The sequence below is a fragment of the Ambystoma mexicanum genome, chromosome 6p (genome assembly GCF_040938575.1).
Source record: "Ambystoma mexicanum isolate Mex_15411 chromosome 6p, UKY_AmexF1_1, whole genome shotgun sequence".
Classification (NCBI taxonomy): Eukaryota; Metazoa; Chordata; class Amphibia; order Caudata; family Ambystomatidae; genus Ambystoma; species Ambystoma mexicanum.
The window spans coordinates 496,220,583-496,239,269 of record NC_090935.1 but is presented as its reverse complement, the minus strand read 5'-3'; the positions used below and the strand labels follow the sequence as shown (position 1 = coordinate 496,239,269).

Below are 18,687 nucleotides of genomic sequence, written 5' to 3'. Positions count from 1 at the left end.
TTCTGGGACTACAGGTGTAAGACAAACCAACCTTTGGTATACATTTGTACCACACAGATTTTGGTAGGCCTGGCTGTTCAGTTCACTATCTCAAGAGTGAATGTGAGCAGTACAAGTCATTACACAGAGGACTTTCAATCGCAGTGGTTCAAGTAGACACTTTTACCAAGAAACCTTGAGTATAACACTTATTTATTACACAATCATTTATAAAACATTTCACTAGAAGAAGGCAACTTAATATTATAGACCAATACACTTCAATACAAAACTAAGATTTTAAGACAGTTTGAGCTCCCCTGAAATGCCAGCCAAATGACAGTTCAGTTACTTAGAAGTGAGCAAAAAGTTAAAAGGTAAGTCGAATGGATCAAATATACTTCTTAGACAGTGCAAATAGTTACAGTTCACCAGAAGAGTTAAATTCAAGTCAATAAGCCTAGGCTAAAGTCAATGGGCTAGTGTTCTGGATAGGAAAGAGCAGTTCTGGTATCAAACGGTAAAGTCTTTGCAAAAGTTCTCAGAAGTAGTTTAGGCGAAAAAAGAATCATTTGTCGGGTCACAAGCTGATTAGGCCTGCAAGTGGGGAAAGTTTCGCAAACTTTCTCTGCAAGAGTGACGTTCTCTCAATCGGATTGGCACAGTACCTTTTTTGTGAAGAAAATAAATGTTGCTGAAGTCATGGTTCCTGGCAGTTCCTGCATATCTCGCTGTTCCTAGCCTCAGTCATGGGGACAAGAGGGAGGACGTCGGGACTCCTGCACTGCACGGGATCATTGAAGAAAGCAAACAAAATGAAGTCACTTCAGTTCCAGTCGCTGTAGCTTCAAGAACACAAACTGATGTCCCTCTCCGTGGTTAAACCAAACCAACCTTGAGAAAGGTATCTAGGTGTCTTATGAGTTGATTGGTCCCACCAACTCAGAGGAAGAAGCTGTCCTTGAAGGAACTTCTCTGTCGAATGGAGTTTGGCAATTCGGGCCTGCAGCAGGGCTTCACCGGGCAAACCAACGGTCCAGTGGTTGCAGCAGCCGTCCTCTTCCAGCTCTTCTTCGGTTCTTTCGTTCCAATGGTCGACACGGCCTTCCAGTACTGGAGACTCGCCTTTTAAACAGTTTTCTCCCTTTCATTCCAGCCTAGCTGTCACTCACCCAGCAGGGTGGCTGTCCTTGTCAGTCAGCCAGCCAATCACGCCAGAGTGCATTTGGGTCTCCTAGGGGACTAAGCACAGGGAGTTTCGGGCACCTCCCTCACTTCTTGCCCACCCCAGACACTAAGACGCCAAGGGCGGGTTTCGGTCCTGAAGCCTGCCAAAGGCACATGAACAAAGGGACCAAACCTGGTTTGGCGCGCAGTGACAAACACTAGAAGGACCTTATCAAAAAGAAAAGGCGAAAAAAGAAGACTGGGACCTGTTTGAAGAAAGGGGCTTAAGGCACCATCTTGAGAAACATGGCTCATGTGGTTTTTAGCTACCGGTGTTCGTGGTCAGAAAAAATCATGGTAGTTCATTGTAAAACCACTGCCACCAGCCTTTTCAATAGGAAAGGGTAGCATTGGACTGCTACATGAGTGTTCAGACACAGGGGATACTAGCTAACCCCTCCAGCACTCCATTGTAAGATGGTGTGTGCTGGCTCTATGAATTTGGAAACGACTAAGTCAATTTCACTTTACATTCTCTGGGAAACAGTTCATCCCTGAGAAGGTATTTAAACCTTTGGGAAGTCTAAAACGACATCCCTGTGACACTGCATTGAGAGTGCTGTGTAACACACATGAAAAGATGATGCCTTTGGAGTTATCTAAAACTCAATAATCCGAACACAAATGTAAAGCACACCTCAAAATGCATGAAAGTGAGGAAAAAAGGCTTACACACTTTACAGGTTAAAATCAAGTCCTCAAAATCCAGCAAAGTTGCTCGGAGTCTCTAAGGTGAAGGGAATTGCCACATTAATGAGAATTCTCCCTAACGATCAGTAAATCCAAGTAAACACTTACACACTAAGTTATAATTATTTATGTATTACACAGATAATTAAAGCATTCTTTAAAAAGCAGCAATTAGCTGTAACATTAATCCCACGATAGGATTCAATTAAAGTGAATACTGAAAATAAGGAATTCATTCATGTTACACATGTTCCAGCACCCAGAGGTGATTTCATTTGAGGTCAGTATAGCATTTATATAATATCACCTTTGCAAACAGGAAGGAAAGGTTAGGGATATATCAGAACACTGTTCTTTGAAGTTAAAAAAGAGTTTGGATAAGATTGGTGCAGCACACTGTGTGAGACTACACAAGACCTATCGGTTTGTTGTTGGGTAACACCTTTTGGTATAGGTCTGTACGACACAAGTTGGTAGTGTGACTGAGCAGCCAGGCCTATCTCAATGGGGGTTAAATGTGAGTTGTAGAGCTGTATAACATCCATTTTAAATAAACATTCTTTAAAAAGGAAATTCTTTGTAAATGTCAAACTTTTGAATTACTTTTCAAAATCAAGAATACTGGTAAATACTCTTTGGAGTTGCTAATACTTTTCTCCTACACCCTGAAGTGACTTCAATAGCAAGGATAGTATTGCATTAAGAGATCACACTGTTGGGTAAGATTTTCATAGAACTGGTATCTTCCTGACCTGGGTCAACCCCAGAACTTTTTGCATTACTAGTAGAATATTTTTCCTTAATTCCTCAGTGAGTGAGAACCTTTTTTCCACATTCACCAAATCTTTAACTCTTTTTATGGGCGTCATTTTTTTGACTCTCGATAGTGTCTTTTTAAAGTTATCCTCTTTAACATCTTATTGGCAATAAGTGCCTGTACCTGGGTTGTCCTAGGGGCTCCCCTTTTAACTTTATTTTGCTAACCTTGAGAGAACTACAGTTCCCAATGTTGGAAAGGATTTTTGGAACCCTTGTACATGTTATTCGAGGGGATTGGGTCCTCCGATGTATTCCATATCTATGACCGCAATCACCACAGCTGTGCTGCTTCTGAAAATCTTTCAGCGTCTGCATCCTGCGTCGATTACGTCGATACGCCATCCTCGGACCTCCTCCGACGGCCGACTTCACCAGATGTTAAAAGTAGGATGCACGACGCCCGTAGCCTCAGTTCCGTTTTTTCCGCGAATGTGTTCGCTTCGGAGATCTCGGCGCTCCTTGACTCTTCTGAGTTTCTGTTCTTTCGGTTCTTCGAACTTGTTCGTTTGTACAAAGTTTATCGGGATGTCTTCCTCTTCTTGAAGCCGGGACAAAGGGTGGAAGAAGTGTGGGGACTGCGGGTCCAAAATGTCGGTGACGGACTCGCATGATGCCTGCCTCTGGTGCCTCGGGTTGGCCCACGACACGGATGATTGTGTCGACTGCCAGTCGCTTACGTCCAAAGTCTTGCAGGAGCGTAAGAAGAACCTGTCGGTCGGTAAGGTGTCCAAGCCCTGGAAGTCGAGGTCCACTGGGCTTTCGACAGACGATTCGAGGGGAGACTCTCCGCATCGTCATAAGTCTATGGGGTCTCGGTCCCAGAGTGGGTCCCGCCACTCCTGCCTCTTTGAGGCACTCACGGAAGCACCGTCATCGGTAGCCTTCCCTGTCCTCGTCCGAGGACTTGAATTGCAGGGCACCGGTCCGTCCGCGCCTCTGAGTGGGGTCGGCCGTGACCGTACTAGACACTGCTTGTACACCTTCGGGCTCGGGTGGTCGGCATGATTCGCGGGAAAGGTCCTGCTCTGACACGGGAAATCGTTCTAGTCATGCCCGTTCCAGGTCCCGGTCCTCGATGGGCTCGAGACCGTGTGCACCTGTGAAGTCTTCGAAAAAGATGTCAACGCCTATGGCGCAGAGGTCATCGAGGGACTCTCTAGAGGCTTTGCCTCCGAGGAAGTCTACGCCATCGGCGCCCAGGCTGTCGACGTACACACTCGGGGCTTCATCCTCGAGGCCTGTGTCGATGCTGTCGGCGCCGCGCTCAACGCTGATTCACTCGACACCCTTGACGCCTTTCGAGGCTGTTTTGTTGGAGGTACCCCATGGCACGCTGGAACCCCCTAGCAAAGCTTTGGCCAAGGCAAAGAATGTATTTGTCCCCTATTCTGTGCCCACTTTCCACCATCTGGAATATATTTGAGGTGGAAGAGGGTTCTGAAGATGGGTTGGTTCCTGATTCGGTGCCAGACGTGATTCTCTGGTCGTAGCCAGATTGAAGACCTGCGTCAGTCACTGCACGACGCCAGTTGTCTGGACACCTCTCCGGAGGTGGAGTTCTGTAGGCCTGAGCCTGGCACCCATGCCGAGTCCTCGTACCGGTGCCTGATGTCGAGAGTCAGAGTACTTGGGGTGGCCTGCTCCACCAGGGGATTTTCTGCAGGATGACCTGACGGATGTCCTCGACCAAGGTCCACCAACTGACCCGGTACTGGCATTCCATATGGCTCTGCAAAAAAGGGTGGCAGCGGCCTGGACTGCTCCAGAGAGTCTCCCGGCAGTGGGCAAGTCTTTGCTGTGAAAATACCTCCCAGCCAGTAGCGACCCCTGCTACTTGACCACGCACCCCACTCTGGAGAGTTTGGTGGTGCAGGCGGCTACGGCCCCAGCAAAGCAAGCGCCGTATGCAACCATCCCTCCTGATGGGGACGCCTGCGTTTTGATGGGTCGGCGAAGAAAGTGTTTTCTTCAGGTGCTATGGCTCTTCAGGCAGCCAACTCCGTATGTGCCTTGTCACGTTTCATGCACACTCTGTGAAACTGTTTCCTTAGCGGCTGAACATATTCCCGAAGGGGACAAATAGGATGGTTTTCTTGCTATGATACAGGATGCCATGTGTGGGGCTGTTCAGGGTCTGGACATGGCAGATTACGTCAGCCGGTCCATGGCGGCGACCACCGTAATACGCAGGTTTGCGTGGTTGCGGAAGTCGGGGTTTGCTCCTGATGTGCAAGCCCGGCTCCTCAACATGGCCTTTGATGGTGTACATCTTTTTGGCAGCAAGGCTGACAAGAACCTTGAGAGGTTGTAGACCTCAATAGCTGCAGCGAATTCGTTGAGCGCTGCAATTCGGCAACCTCCGCCTTTTCGCCCTAGGGGACAGCAATGGAGGGGAGTTTTCTTTCGTTATTACTCATCCTTTAGTAAAGCGAGAGGAGCTGCTAGTCAAAGGGGCCACCGTAGGAGTGCGAGAGCTGGTAAAAACGGTACTCGAGGTGCCAAGGCCGCTCGGGCAGTTGCCCCTTTGCCCTCGGGCAACGCCGCAGCCACTTCAGCTCAGTCATGAGGCCATGTCCCATGGTTCGCCGGTTGGGGGAAGACTGGCGCAGCATCTTGTAGAATGGCGTGCCATTACTTCAGATGTGTGGGCTCTGGAGATCATAGCCCACGGTTACTGTCTTCCCTTTTGGCAGAGGCCTCACGACAATCCACCAGGGAATCTCTTTGAAGAGTCTGGATCCGCTCCTTGCGCAGGAAATTCAAGCCCTGCTGGAGAAAGGCGCCATAGAACTGGTGCCTGTAGCGGAGAGGAATAAGGGATGGTATTCACCTTATTTTTTGATTTCGTAGAAAGACGGGGGATTGAGACCCATCATGTACTTGTGCAGTTTGAACAAACTCCTCAGGAAGGAAAAGTTCAAGATGGTTACTCTTTCTCAAGTCCTCCAGGCCCTTCAACTTCAGGAGTGGTTGGTGTCTTTCGACCTCAAGGATGCTTATTTTCATGTGCCGATCCATCCAAAGCACAAGGTTCGCGGTTGGCGACTCGCACTTTCAGTTTCGGGTTCTGCCGTTCGGATTGACCTCCGCCCGAGGGTCTTCACCAAGCTCATGGTAGTGGTGGCAGCGCATCTCAGGAAAGGGGGATTCACGTCTACCCCTACCTGGACGATTGGTTGATCAGGGCGCACTCTCCCGAGCAAGTCCTGGATCATCTGTCCGTCACCTGCCACTCCCTCCACAAGCTGGGCTTCTCCCTCAACTTAAGGAAGTCCCACTTGATGCCAACACAGCGGCTCCAGTACATCGGAGCAGTGCTCGACACGTCCCTGGGGCAGTGTTTTCCTCCCCAGGTGAGGGCTCATCACATTCAGCAGATGGTGCACAAGTTTCAACATGCCCAGAGTCTCCCAGCATTCGAGTTATTGAGGTTGCTTGGCCTCCTGGCATCCTGCATTCTTCTGGTGCTGAGGCTCGACTGCGGATGAGATCTTTGCAGTGGGCACACAAGATGCAGTGGTCGCAATCCTCCGGCAGGATGTCTGACCCCGTTCAGGTTCTGCCCTTGGTTGCCCAGGACCTTCTGTGGTGGGCCGTCAAAGGCAATCGGATGAAGGGGGCTCCGTTTTGGCTTCCCTGGCCGGAGGTGACTATTGTGACGGACGCATCCCTCACGGGATGGGGAGCTCATGCCAACAAGTTGACAGTCAGCAGTCGTTGGTCTCCGTCGGAGTCCAGACTCCATATCAATCTGTTGGAGCGGAGGGCCGTCAGGCTTGCCCTGAAGGCTTTTCTGCCGACTGTGCGAGGAAAGACTGTCCTGATTCTGACGGACAATACAGTGGCCATGCACTACCTCAACAAAAAGGGGGTGGGTAGGGTCACTTCCTCTGTGCAGGGAGGCGATGCAGCTCTGGTTCTGGGCCATCCATCAGGAAGCTTCGATCTCGGCAGTCCATCTGGCCAGAGACGGAAACGAGACGGCGGACCCTCTGAGCAGGCAGAGCGCGATCTCTCACGAGTGGGAGCTGGCTCAGAAGATTCTCCTGGAGATCTTTGCTTTTTGGGTGACCCCTCAAGTGGATCTCTTCGCCTCCAGTGTCAACCGGAAGTGCGGAAGGTTCTGCTCGTGGGAATTTCCTCCAAGAGGAGCCTTAGGAGATGCGTTTGTGGTGGAGTGGTCCTGCTGTACGCGTTTCCTCCAGTCCCCGTCATCCCGCAAGTGCTGCAGAGGTTACGCAGGTTCGGTTCCCGGATGATCCTCATTGCTCCGGCATGGGCCCGGAGGACGTGGTACCCGGACCTTCGACTTGTCCATCTGCCCTCCACATCGTCTTCCCTACCGAGACGATCTGCTCTCACGGGAGGAGGGGTGGGGGGGTTAGGTTCTCCATCCAGAGGTCAGATCTCTCAACCTTCACGCTTGGTTTCTGAAAGGGTGAAATAGAAGGATTGGGACCTCCCTGAAGACGTGATGGAGGTGTTGCTTTCGGCCAGACGGCCTGCAACAAAGTTCCTGTACCGCTGCCGTTGGAGAAAGTTCTGCGATTGGTGCCGGGTTAAGAATGTGGATTCTTTTTCATGTGACATTCCTGTAGTTCTGTCTTTTTTGCTTTCTTTGGGCCACAGGGGCCTGCAAGTGGGTACTGTTAAAGGTTACCTGGCGGTGCTGTCCATATTTAAGCGCTCGTCTGAGGAGTGTTATTATTTTAAAATTCCTTTAATCTCTCAGTTTCTGAAAGGGCTCACTAATGTGTTCCCTCCGTCACCTTTCTAGGTGCCCGGTTGGGATTTGAACCTTGTTCTCAAGTTTCTTATGGGTGCTCCATTTGAGCCTTTACATTCTTGCCCGTTGAGACTGCTAACTCTTAAAATTGTATTTTTAGTTGCAGTCACTTCCGCTCGCAGAGTTACAGGCACTTTCAGTTAAGCCACCCTTCACTGTGTTTCATAAGAACAGGGTTGTCCTTAGAGTTCGTCCTTCTTTTCTTCCGAAGATGGTGTCGGAATTTCATTTGGGCCAGAAGGTCATTCTTTCGGCAGAAGCAAGGGAGGAGTCGCAAACTCCACAGCCCTTTCCATTACGCTTTGCTTGAATGGGGAGAAATCCCAGTGGGGGGGTTGGCTCTCCTGATTGGACAACCAGACCGCCCCTTCTTGTAAAATTCGGAGAGAGAATGCAGAGGTTATGCTGTAGTTCCTGATAAATACTGCGAACCTGGAAGCTGAAGAAAGGTTGACCTCTGAAACCGAAGAGGATGATGAAGGAAAAGCGGCTGAAACGATTTCCAGCGACCGGAGAGCCTACTGTGTAACCCGAGCCTGCTGTAGCCCTTCCTTCCAATCGACCTGGGGACTCCGAAAACGACAAATCCCAACCTTGCTGAGAACCACTAGACTCGCGAATTCCTGCATTTTGAGCCATCCCATCCCATGCGTTGCTGCGACCTTGCCTTGCTGCAATTCACCAATACCCTGGGACCTCGAGCCATTGTGCGATGCAGAGTCTTCTGAATCTCGCTGAAACTTCGTGGGCATCCTGGTGGATCTCCAGAGACGCAAATAGAGTCCAAACAGTCTGCTCAACAGAGTGCTGGACCTTTGTAACAACGAGAATTGAACCGTCATTTTCTGTCTTCTGTGCTCCTTGAAAAGGCGCCAAATCTGCAGAACCGTATTCAGCCGCGAGGGAAACCTTGCCTCGAGCTTTTTTCATCGATCCCTGCTGCAAAGTTCCTTCTGAGGTCTTGTTTTCAGTCACCACAACAAGGATTCCACAGACCGGGTATTTGGCTGCAGACCCTGAAGTCGTCCTTCTGCATAATCCTCAATGCTGAGGTACTGTGTTGGCTTGGGTATGTACTCACCTTAAGCCCGTTAGGATTTCTGTGTAGCTGGTGGTTGTCTTCAGTGATGGGGAGGCATCTCATCCAGTGCACCTAGTCCCACTGCTAGAATCCTGCTAGGGTGTCTTCTGCGAAGCCCCCAGACGCTCTATTGTACTCACCTGTTTGCCCAGTTTTCCTAAGGAACTCTGACTTTTGCTACTAAAGAACCTAGTCTGACACTGCCTATTGGTCACTGGTCCTAGTGACCAACCCCCCCCCCCGCCCCTTCTCCCCCACCCCCACCTTCTGCCACTGAGAACACTCTGCTCCGAGAACAAGGGAAATATTTTTAAGGCATTGAAACTTTTGCCTAGAAAAGAAGTGTTTAAAAGTTACTTACTTGTAACGAGTTGGCTTGTAACTGTAAACAGTTACAAAAGTTCTTAATTACCTTGGAGTATGGTTAACCTCTTTTCTTCCTTAGAAACTGTTTTGCCATTCTAATAGAAAGTAGATGTGAAGGGATATTACTCTCCTGTGATTAGGTTGTGCCTCTTCCCAAAAGTGTTAGTTTCACCAGATTATTGCTTCAGGATAATTGTATGCGTGTCACCCAACTGGGTCTTGCTTCCCCTGACTTGCTGCTAGCCTGTCCAGAATAAGTCTGTATTAAGTTGTTGCCTACCTAGAATAACTGAGTCACCCAGTAAAGAGGAACATTGGGTTTTACTTTCCCCTTCATTGTGAGGTTAAAGTATGTGGGATTTACTTAACTTGTTTTAGCTGTGTGCCATCCAAAAGAGTTGCTACTTATCTCGATCTGTGTTTCACTAATCTCAAAAACACCTGTAATTGAATATTACATCCTTAGGTTTTACTCACCTTGTATAACTTATCACAAAAGTAGTTATAGGTTTTTACTGCACCTATAATAAGTGTTCCACTATTCACCAAAAAGTATATTGTCCAGTTGACTGATTGTGATTTGAACTGAGTCAATGTACAACTGGAAGGATCTACTGTCTTTGCATAACTGAATGCAATTGTGAAAGTAACCATGGGTTATTACTCCCAAAGAATAGGTGTGACCTATACTTAATGTTTATGAAAAGGTTTTGACTTTCCTAGAAAGTATTTCAAATAAGGTCTATACTTGTGTGCCTTCAGGTATAGTGGTGGTGTTATATTGTGATTCCATATGCTGTGTTAGTACTTACCCCCTAGATTTATCTGGGCCTACTTGTATTTAAATAAATTATTTTTACATACATAGTGTTTCAGTGTTTCTTTGGGCCATTTGTATTACAATTTCATTTTTACTGATTCTACAGCCCTCTCTCCAAAGATAAGCCTGGCTGCTCTGTCTGCGCTACCATGTACTCGGGTGGTACAGCCTTATACTAAGAGTGGAGTCTTGTACTGCCTCGGTTGAATGGTTTTACTAAGCCCTTAGTTGGACTTCAGAAAAACTGTCCTAACACACACCAATTTACTTTTCAGATTGAGTTTCAGGAAGCAAGGGTTGAGGAAGAATGGGAAGGTTAGAACAGTTTCTTATAATGTGGGGACAATTGAACCCTCCAATGACACCTAGGTAAGCCTTTCCCAGCAGTAACAGTTTTGTGGAGAATTCTCAGAAATGTGCTAACTCCCTTCTACCTTGGAGACCCCCCAGCTCTTTTGCTGGACTTCAGGACTTTTAATTTCTAAACCTCGAGAGAGTGAGCCCTTTTTCTCATACTCATGGATTTTTGTGTTTCTCCAGCATGGGGTCTGGCTTGGATTCACATGCTTGTGAATATTCCCCCTCGTCAGGCTGGGAATCCTCGGTAAAGAAAAAATCAGTTTGCTTTATTTCTGAACTTTCTTTCTCCTAACAACCAATCACTGGGCTCTGGGTCATACTTCCCCCAGCCAATGACTGCCCTCTACCTAAGCCCTTCCTCTGGTAGCCATCTTCAGAATTTTACTGCACGTTCCAGTGTTGGGAGTACTGGTGCTTAGCTCTCAAGCTTTTGCTGGGTATTTAGCTTTTTGTAAGAGTTTTACTCTATTTTTCGGTCAATTGAGCCTTGTGTTCCATTGGACATCCTTCCGATTAACGGGGACCCGTTTTTTCAGATTCTGCAGCGCCCCTCCACGGCGGATTTAATCGAGTTTCTTCGTGTAGGCTTCCAGAAGATTTGTCAGGCCTACGCCGCGTGGATCATGCTGGAGGAGGATGATTCCCTCTTTTCAAGCTTTGCACCAACTGCGTCTTGTGTAATGTTTTCATGGACGACAAACATTCCCAGTGTATTTACTGCCTGTACCCGACGCACAAGGAGGAAGATTGCGCATTTTGCTTTGAACTCTCGACATGCACGTTGAAGGATCGGCGTAAGTGGCTAAATGAGTGGCTGCAGACCAAGGCCTCTGCACTGGGTGGGCTGGGTCCCAGGAGCATGCCTCTCCCGGATTTGGGAAAGCTGAGCAGACTTCGAAGACCTTTTTGAGGGCACCCCGCCCGCGGGTTATCCAACAAAAGGCCAAGCACAGCGAGTCCACTGCCACTGGGTGCGCTGTTGCGGCGGGCTCCTCAGCAGCAAGGGAGTGTCCTAAATCTTCGGCTGCATCGGTATCGAGTCAACGCTCCGGATCGTCATCCATGTGGAAGTCGGATCACCCGTGCAAGCTGGAGGCAACTGTCAAAGGTACTGAAGCAGTAGGATCCTGCAGGAGTGAAGCTGGCCCACCAAACCCCCTAAGTCTGCCTGCTCAACAATCTTTATTCTATTTAACTATTGGCCAGGCAAACCCGAGGGGAAAGGGGAATGGATAAAATAACAAAAGACAAGAACTCCCACTGCAGGTACTTCAGACCGTCTTCTCCGGATGGCTTTTAAATCAGTGGAGTTCCTAAAAGGAAAATACAACCTTAAGTAAATACTATAAACTTCTTTTCTTACTCTCTCTATCGCTTTAATATTTTTCTAGTTACCTGTTGCCTAAGCTAGATTTGCTCTTAGGCTGCTTCAAAGTGAATGCTGTTGCTACTTGAAATGCTCTGTACAAACTTCTCTTCTATGTACATCTTCTTTCTTTTCAAAACTGTGATTTTAACAAAAGATATTCAACAATGTAGTTATTCCTAAAGCTAATGTGTATCTTCAGTTTATTTTATTACACTAAATAGATATCAATGTATGTCAAATACCTTCTACCTCTGATGTGTCTTTTATGTTCACTGGAAATTTCATACGCTGCAGGAGTTCTTATTTGAAAACTTCCTCAACGTTGGGGCACGGATTTACAGAGCCCCTCGTACCAGGAGACAGTCCTGGCATATGCGTCTCTGGGAGGCTGGGGAGCCTACACCGGACGTCTCCACGCAAGAGGCCTGTGGCTTCCAGAAGAGCAGATGCTGCACATAAACGTACTGGAGCTATGGGCACTGTTTTGGCCCTCAAGTCGTTTCTACCGTTTCTTAAGGGCACAGTGGTGGGGGTCTTCATGGACAAATACCACCACATTATTTTGCATCCGGAAGCAGGGGAGGGGGGAGGAGGGGGAGGCACCAGATCCCCGGTGCTCTACAGAAAGGTGCAGGTCTTGTGGCAGTAGGCCATCGCCCAGGGGATTTTCCTCATTCCATTCCACCTGGCAGTAAAGAAGTCGCCAACTCACTCAGCAGGGAGCTACGCTCTTGCCACGAGTGTGAGCTTCAACAGTACCAAATGGATTACCTGTTAGACAGATGGGGCAATCCCCAGATCGATCCGTTTGCTATGCGACGAACGCCAAGTGCCGGAGGTTCGCCAGCAGGTTTTCCCAGCCGGGGAGCATGAAGGCACGCATTCCCCTTCCCCTGGGACGGCCATTGTCTGTATGCATTCCCTCCGTTGCCATTGCTTCTTTGATTCATCCGTCAACTCAGACGGTGCCAGTGCAGGATGATCCTTGTCACACTAGCATGGCCGACGCAGATCTCGTACCCGGACCTCCTCGGCATGTCGGGGTGTCCTCCAGTCAAGCTGCCAGTGGTCGCAAATCTTCTCGCCAGGGAAGGAGGTGCAATTCTACATTACGACCAAGTATCTCTGAACCTGAAGGCCTGGGTCCTGCAGTATTAGAATTCGGGGGTTGCAAGTGTTGGGGCGAATTTGCAAAAATGTGCTAATTCTCTCCACCTTAGATCCCCAGCAACTTTGTTTGATTTTGAGGACTTGATGTTTCTTACCTGGAAAGTGAGAGCCTTTTTATTTCCCCACTCATGTATTTTTATGTGGTTTTTTTTCCATAACTCCATAGGCATCTTCATGTTACACAGCACCCTCAGTGCAGTGACAGAGATGTCTTTTAGACTTCACAAAGGTTTAAATACTTTCTCTGGGATAAACTACTGTTTCCCAGAGAATGTAAAGTGAAATTGACTTTACTAGTCTTTCCAAATTCCTAGACCCAGCACACACATCTTACAATGGAGTGCTGGAGGGGTTGCATAGTATCCCATGTGTCTAAATACTCGTGTAGCAGTCAAATCCTACCCTTTCCTATTGAAAAGGCTGGTGGCAGTGGTTTTACTAAGAACTACCATGATTTTTCCCGACCGCGAACACCGGTAGCTAAAAATCACAAGAGCCATGTTTTTCAAGATGGTGCCTTAAGCCCATTGGTTTAAAACGGTCCAGTCTTTTTTCGTGGTATTTTTCCCCGTTTATTTTTGGAAAGGTCCTTCTAGTGTTTCTCTGCACGCCAAACCAGGTTTGATCCCTTTGTTCGTATGCCTTTGGCGGGCTTCAAGACTGAAGACCACCTCTGGTGTCAGTGTCTGGGGTGGGCAGGAACTGAGGGAGGTTCCCCTAACTCCCGGTGCTTAGTCTCCTAGGAGACCCAAATTCACTCTGGTGTGATTGGCTGACCGTCTGCCAAGGACAGCCACCCTGCTGGCTGAGTGACCGCTAGGCTGGAATGAAAGGGAGAAAACTGTTTAAAAGGCGAGTCTCTTGGACTGGAACGCGGAGTCGACCACTGGAACGAAAGAACCGAAGAAGAGCTGGAACAGGACAGCTGCTGCAACTCCTGGTCTGTTGGTTTGCCTGGTGAAGCCCTGCTGCAGGTCTGAATTGCCAAGTTCATCTCGACGGAGAAGCCCCTTCAAGGACGGCTTCTTCCTTTTTGAGTTGGTGGGACCAATCAACTCGTAAGGCACCTAGATACCATTCTCGAAGCTGGTTAGGATTAACCAGGGGGGGGGGGGGGGGAGGACACCAGCTTGTGTGCTTGAAGAACAGCTACTCAAACTGAAGTGACTCCATTTTGTTTGTGTTTTCCGACGATCCTGTGCAGGAGTTCCCCCGACGTCCTCCCTCTTGCATTTGTTTCTTCATACTAAGGTACTGTGCCAACCCGATGGAGAGAACGCCACTCTTCCGGTGAAAGTTTGTGAAACTTTCCCAACTTGCAGGCCTAATCAGCTTGGGACCCAACAAATGATTCTTTTTTGGCTAAACTGCTTCTGAGAACTTTTGCAAAGACTTTACCATTTGATACCAGAACTTCTTTCCTATCCAGGTCACTAGGCCATTGACTTGAATTGCACTCGTCTGGTGAACTGAAACTATTTGCACTGTCTAACATGTATATGAGATCTATTCTACTTACCTTATGCCTTTTTGCTCACTTCTAAGTAACTGAACTGCCATTTGGCTCCTATTTCAGGGGAGCTCAAACGGTCTAAAAAATCTTAGTTTTGTATTGAAGTGTATTGGTATAAAATAAGTTGCCTCCTTCTAGTGAAATGTTTTCTAAATGATTGCGTAATAAATTAATAGGTTTTACCAAGACACCTTGAGTAGAAATGTCTACTTCAACCACTGTGATTGAAAGTCCTCTGTGTATTGACTTGTGCGGCTCACATTCACTCTTGAGATAAGCCTGGCCTCTCAGCTCGCTGCTAAAAGCGGTGTGGTACTGACTTATACCAAAGGTTGGTTTGGCTAACACCTGTAGTCCTAATTGTGTGTAGTGATCATAGAGGGTACTTCATGCAATTCTGCCTAACTACGATCTTCCAGCGGACTGCAGGGAGGTTCTAGTCAAGGCCAGGACGTCATTTACCTTGAAATCCTATGGACTCGGATGGACGAGGTTGGCAATTTGGTGCCGTTCCCAGAACATGGACCCTCTGAGGGTCACGGCCCCTCAGTTGCTTCCATATTTGCTGTCATTGGCTAAATCAGGACTGGCTCATTCCTCAAAGGTTCATTTGGCAGCTATCTCCTGCTACACCAGATCCCCAGGACGACCCTCCTTGTGGTCATACCGGTTAGTCCAGGAATTCATCAATGGACTTTTCTGCTCGTTCCCACCGGTGAAGGCCCCGGCGTACTTACTAGGCTCATGGGAACCCCGTTCGAGCCTATGCATTCTGTCCCACTCAAGTTTCTGTCGTGGAAGACAGCTTTTCTCGTGGCCATCACCTCTGCACGACGAGGGGGTGAGATCCAGGCCCTATCCTGTAAACCACCGAACTTAACTTTCCACGAGACTAGGGTGGTGCTGCGGATGCACCCCTCCTTCATGCCCAAGGTGCTGTCGGACTTTCATAATTAAAATAACAAATCATTATCTGAACGAGCCCTTGGGGTTCCCTGTGTTTTTTCTGATGCCTTCGTCACCGGCTGAAAGGACTTTGCACTCGCTGAATGTGTCTAGAGCGCTGAAGTTTTATGTGGCCTGCACGAAGAGTTTCCGGAAGACTTCTCCAGCTTTTTGTGAACTTTGGTCCTGTGAACCATGGGAAGGCCCTGTCCAAGGCTTCATTTCCAGGTGGCTCTCTGGCTGGATCACTCGCTATCACCGGTTGGCAAACCGACCGTTGCCTGGCTGTTTGAGCCCATTCGACCCGAGCGATCACTATTACTACAGCATTCCTGTTTGGTATGCCCCTGCTGGACATCTGCAAGGTTGCTACGTGGAGGTTGATGCACACCTTCACGAGATTCTACTGTCGAAAGGGATTCCAAATAGTCCAGAGTCGGCCAAGCAGTGCTGCGCAACCTGTTTGCTTGAAGGTGAGTCTGGTGAGGAGGTAAGAGATTGCTTCTGGTGACCTGTGGTTGTGCATGTGTGTACTGCTATGTATGTTATTCATGAGCATGTGAATCCATGCCAGACCCCTTGCACGAGTAACTGTTCTCCAACATGGGTCTGGCATGGTTTCACATGCAAACCTTCCTACCTGCCCCTCTGCGGCTCTTCTCTTGATCCTACTGCCACTTTGCGGGTTACCACATCTAAAGATGGCTGCCAGAGGAGGGGCTTAGGCAGAGGGCAGTCATTGGCTCAGGGCAGTATGACCCAGAGCTCAGTGATTGGCTTATAGGAGAAAGACAGTTTAGAAACTGAAACTGTTTTTTCTTTTACTGAGGATTCCCAGCCTGACGGGGAATATTTCATGAGCATGTGAAGCCATGCCAGACCCATGCTGGAGAACAGTTTACAGGTAAGTAATTGTTTCCATACCAAGGTTTGCTATTGCCAAGAGGACAAGGCTGGTGCAAGGCCAGTCTCCAACAGGGTACTGCATACAATCTTGCTTAACAAGGTGTTTACATTTTAAGAGAAATACAAAGGACTTCTCTGTGGCACTGCACTGAAGGTGCTGTGTGTCACAATACAAAAGGTGATGCCTATGGAGTTTGTCAGGCTCCACAACCAAAAAGAAACTGTGTATAAAAATCAGAACAAAATACATGAGAAAGGGAGGAAGACGGGCTCACTCTCTTCAGGACTTTTCATTTTATTTTCATCCTGAAGTCCAGCAAAAGAGCTGGGGTTCTCTAAGGTAGAAGGGAATTAACACGGAATTGAGATTTCTCCCCAAGACGAACCCTCCCTCCTGCCACACTGCAGCTCTTCTTGGTCATTCCACTGTATGTGCTACCAAATCTGAAGATGGCTGCCAGAGGAGTGGCTTGGGGAAGAAGGCCTGGGTACAGTTTTTCCCAGAGTTCAGTGGATAGTTTAGAGGAGAAAGACGGTTAAGAAACTGTAACTGGGTTTTCTTTAACCGAGGATTCCCAGCTTGGCGATGGGGAATATTCATGACCATGTGAATCCATGCCAGACCCATGCTGGAGAACAGTTACAGGTAACTAACTTGTTCCTTGTATCTTGTTCCTTTTCCTTCCTACTGAGTTTATTTGGTGTGGTTTTACTAAAAGGAATACAATTGCTGTATTTTTGTAAATCATGAGTGCACGGTGGTACCGAAAAAACAGTAGTGCTGTCAGTGTCTTTCTCTGTAACAAATAGAACCGTGAGCCACTACTATTGAATCAATCACTTCTAAAAAGTATTGCTATTAATTCCTGTGTTGCTTTAGCGAAATAAGTATTAATGTACTTTCCGTGTGTAAATACGAATACATACATTTTTTTTTTTTTTTTAAATATAACATTTACAATGCAAGTTTCTTTGAACTATCGTACTTACTGGTTCAGTGTACTTGCCTAAAGCTCACTTCCTCTTCCTAAAATGAGCCTGTCTGCTCTGCCATTCTGCCAAGATCCTTTGGGCAGTACAGACTTAAACTAAGAGTTGGACCTGTATGCCAAGGGATAGTTTTGTAGTCTTGCCTTAAGTGGACTCCCCTAATGTTGAGCATTCCATTCATTTCAATGGTAGAAACATTGCAATAAGAAAACGTTCCTTACAATATTGGTGGTTCCTGTTTAGAATCGCATGAGCACACCCAATCTCTCCAGGGTTGGGTACACACAAGTGTAACATAGAACTCAGATCAGTCTCCTCATTTGGCCCCACAGCTTTCCAAGTACACAGAACAGTCGAAGCGTGTAGGCATTGAGGGGCATTGCGAATACGGACACATGTAGGGCAGGGTTGTGATAGTATGACCGGAATGCTCTTGCCAACAACACAAAATTGGTAGTAATTTGGACCCACCACTAGATGGCAGAATATGAACAGCATGTGATTGGAAACCGGTACCAACAGTTAAGTTTTGCAAAATTTTGGGTCGCTTTCTCCACTTCCTGTGATGGGTCAGTATTTTGTTCAGGCATTTTAAAAGTTACGGGCCTTTTTCACTTTTATATAGCAACCTCCCCCATATTTCACATAAATGAATAGGTCACAGCTTATCCTAAAAGGCCATGGTGGTGCTGCTACTAGTTCTAGGTAGAGCATGGCAGATGTGTCTAACTTGTATTTAAACGCTTAGATTCCCCTAGTTGTCATACTGTTTGAGACCACCTTTGCTTAGTTTGAATTAGATTAGCCTGTTGGTCATTTAAGAGGGAGGTATGAGCAGTTTCCTATTAGTCCATTATGGAGAACAAGAAAATAATGATTTATTTCTGTTTTTACATCATAACCCTCTCATCCCCATTACCCTCATTTGATGAGTCATTTTTTCCTCAACAGTGGAGGAGGGCAAAGATCAGTTGCTGTGGTGTCCTGATGTACTTCCGGAGAGTAAAGTTAGAGAATTTCTTTTGGAGACGTCCTTGCCAGTTCCTCGTGAGAAGTTGATGCAGAGGGTGTCTGATGGAATACACACAAAAGATAATGAACAAGTAAGGTGGTTGTTCTTGTTTTCTTGTCTACATTGTGGCAGTTCCTGCAGTGGGACTTCATGTACTGTTTTCAAATGTATGGCTTTAGGATAATGGTGTTTAGAACATTCTGTTAATTAGTATGCTTAAAGGTGCTGTGACGAACCAAGGATATGTGTCCCTTCTCCCCAAGAGGCAGCTACCCCCTTTGAGGCTAGGAGATGAACCTGCTCCTCAGGACCCTTCCTTAGGGGTCTGGACAAGTGGCACCTCACTGGGAGTGACTCCCACTTAAGGGCCAAGGACTCTCATTCCTTTTTTTTTTATATTTGTTTATTACATTTAAGTCAAACATACCAACAGCAGGGCCATGAATTGGCCGCATACAACCCCTTTTGAACACTCCCCCCCCCTCCCCCTCCCAACTTGCAAGACCATTTCGCTCTGCACCGCAAGGTCCTTTCCGCTTTATTCTACAGTGATCGTACTTTCACTCGACGAGTCCACCGTCTTGGGGCTGAATAGCGTCACCGTGAGCTCCACCCATTGGAGTAGGTCGGCAGAGGTGTCCAGTCTTTGCTCGC

General features: G+C 47.6%; 1 protein-coding gene across 4 annotated transcripts in view; it reads left to right on the top strand.

Annotated features, from left to right (window-relative positions):
- The window catches only part of MIER3 (MIER family member 3), a 465,034-nt gene that overhangs the window by 190,937 nt on the left and 255,410 nt on the right, over window positions 1–18,687 (top strand). For all 4 annotated transcript variants that reach the window (XM_069627312.1, XM_069627309.1, XM_069627311.1 and 1 more), the window contains exon 9: window positions 17,973–18,124. In XM_069627312.1, the coding sequence (XP_069483413.1) occupies window positions 17,973–18,124 (152 nt within the window). The remainder of the gene's footprint in view (window positions 1–17,972; window positions 18,125–18,687) is intronic.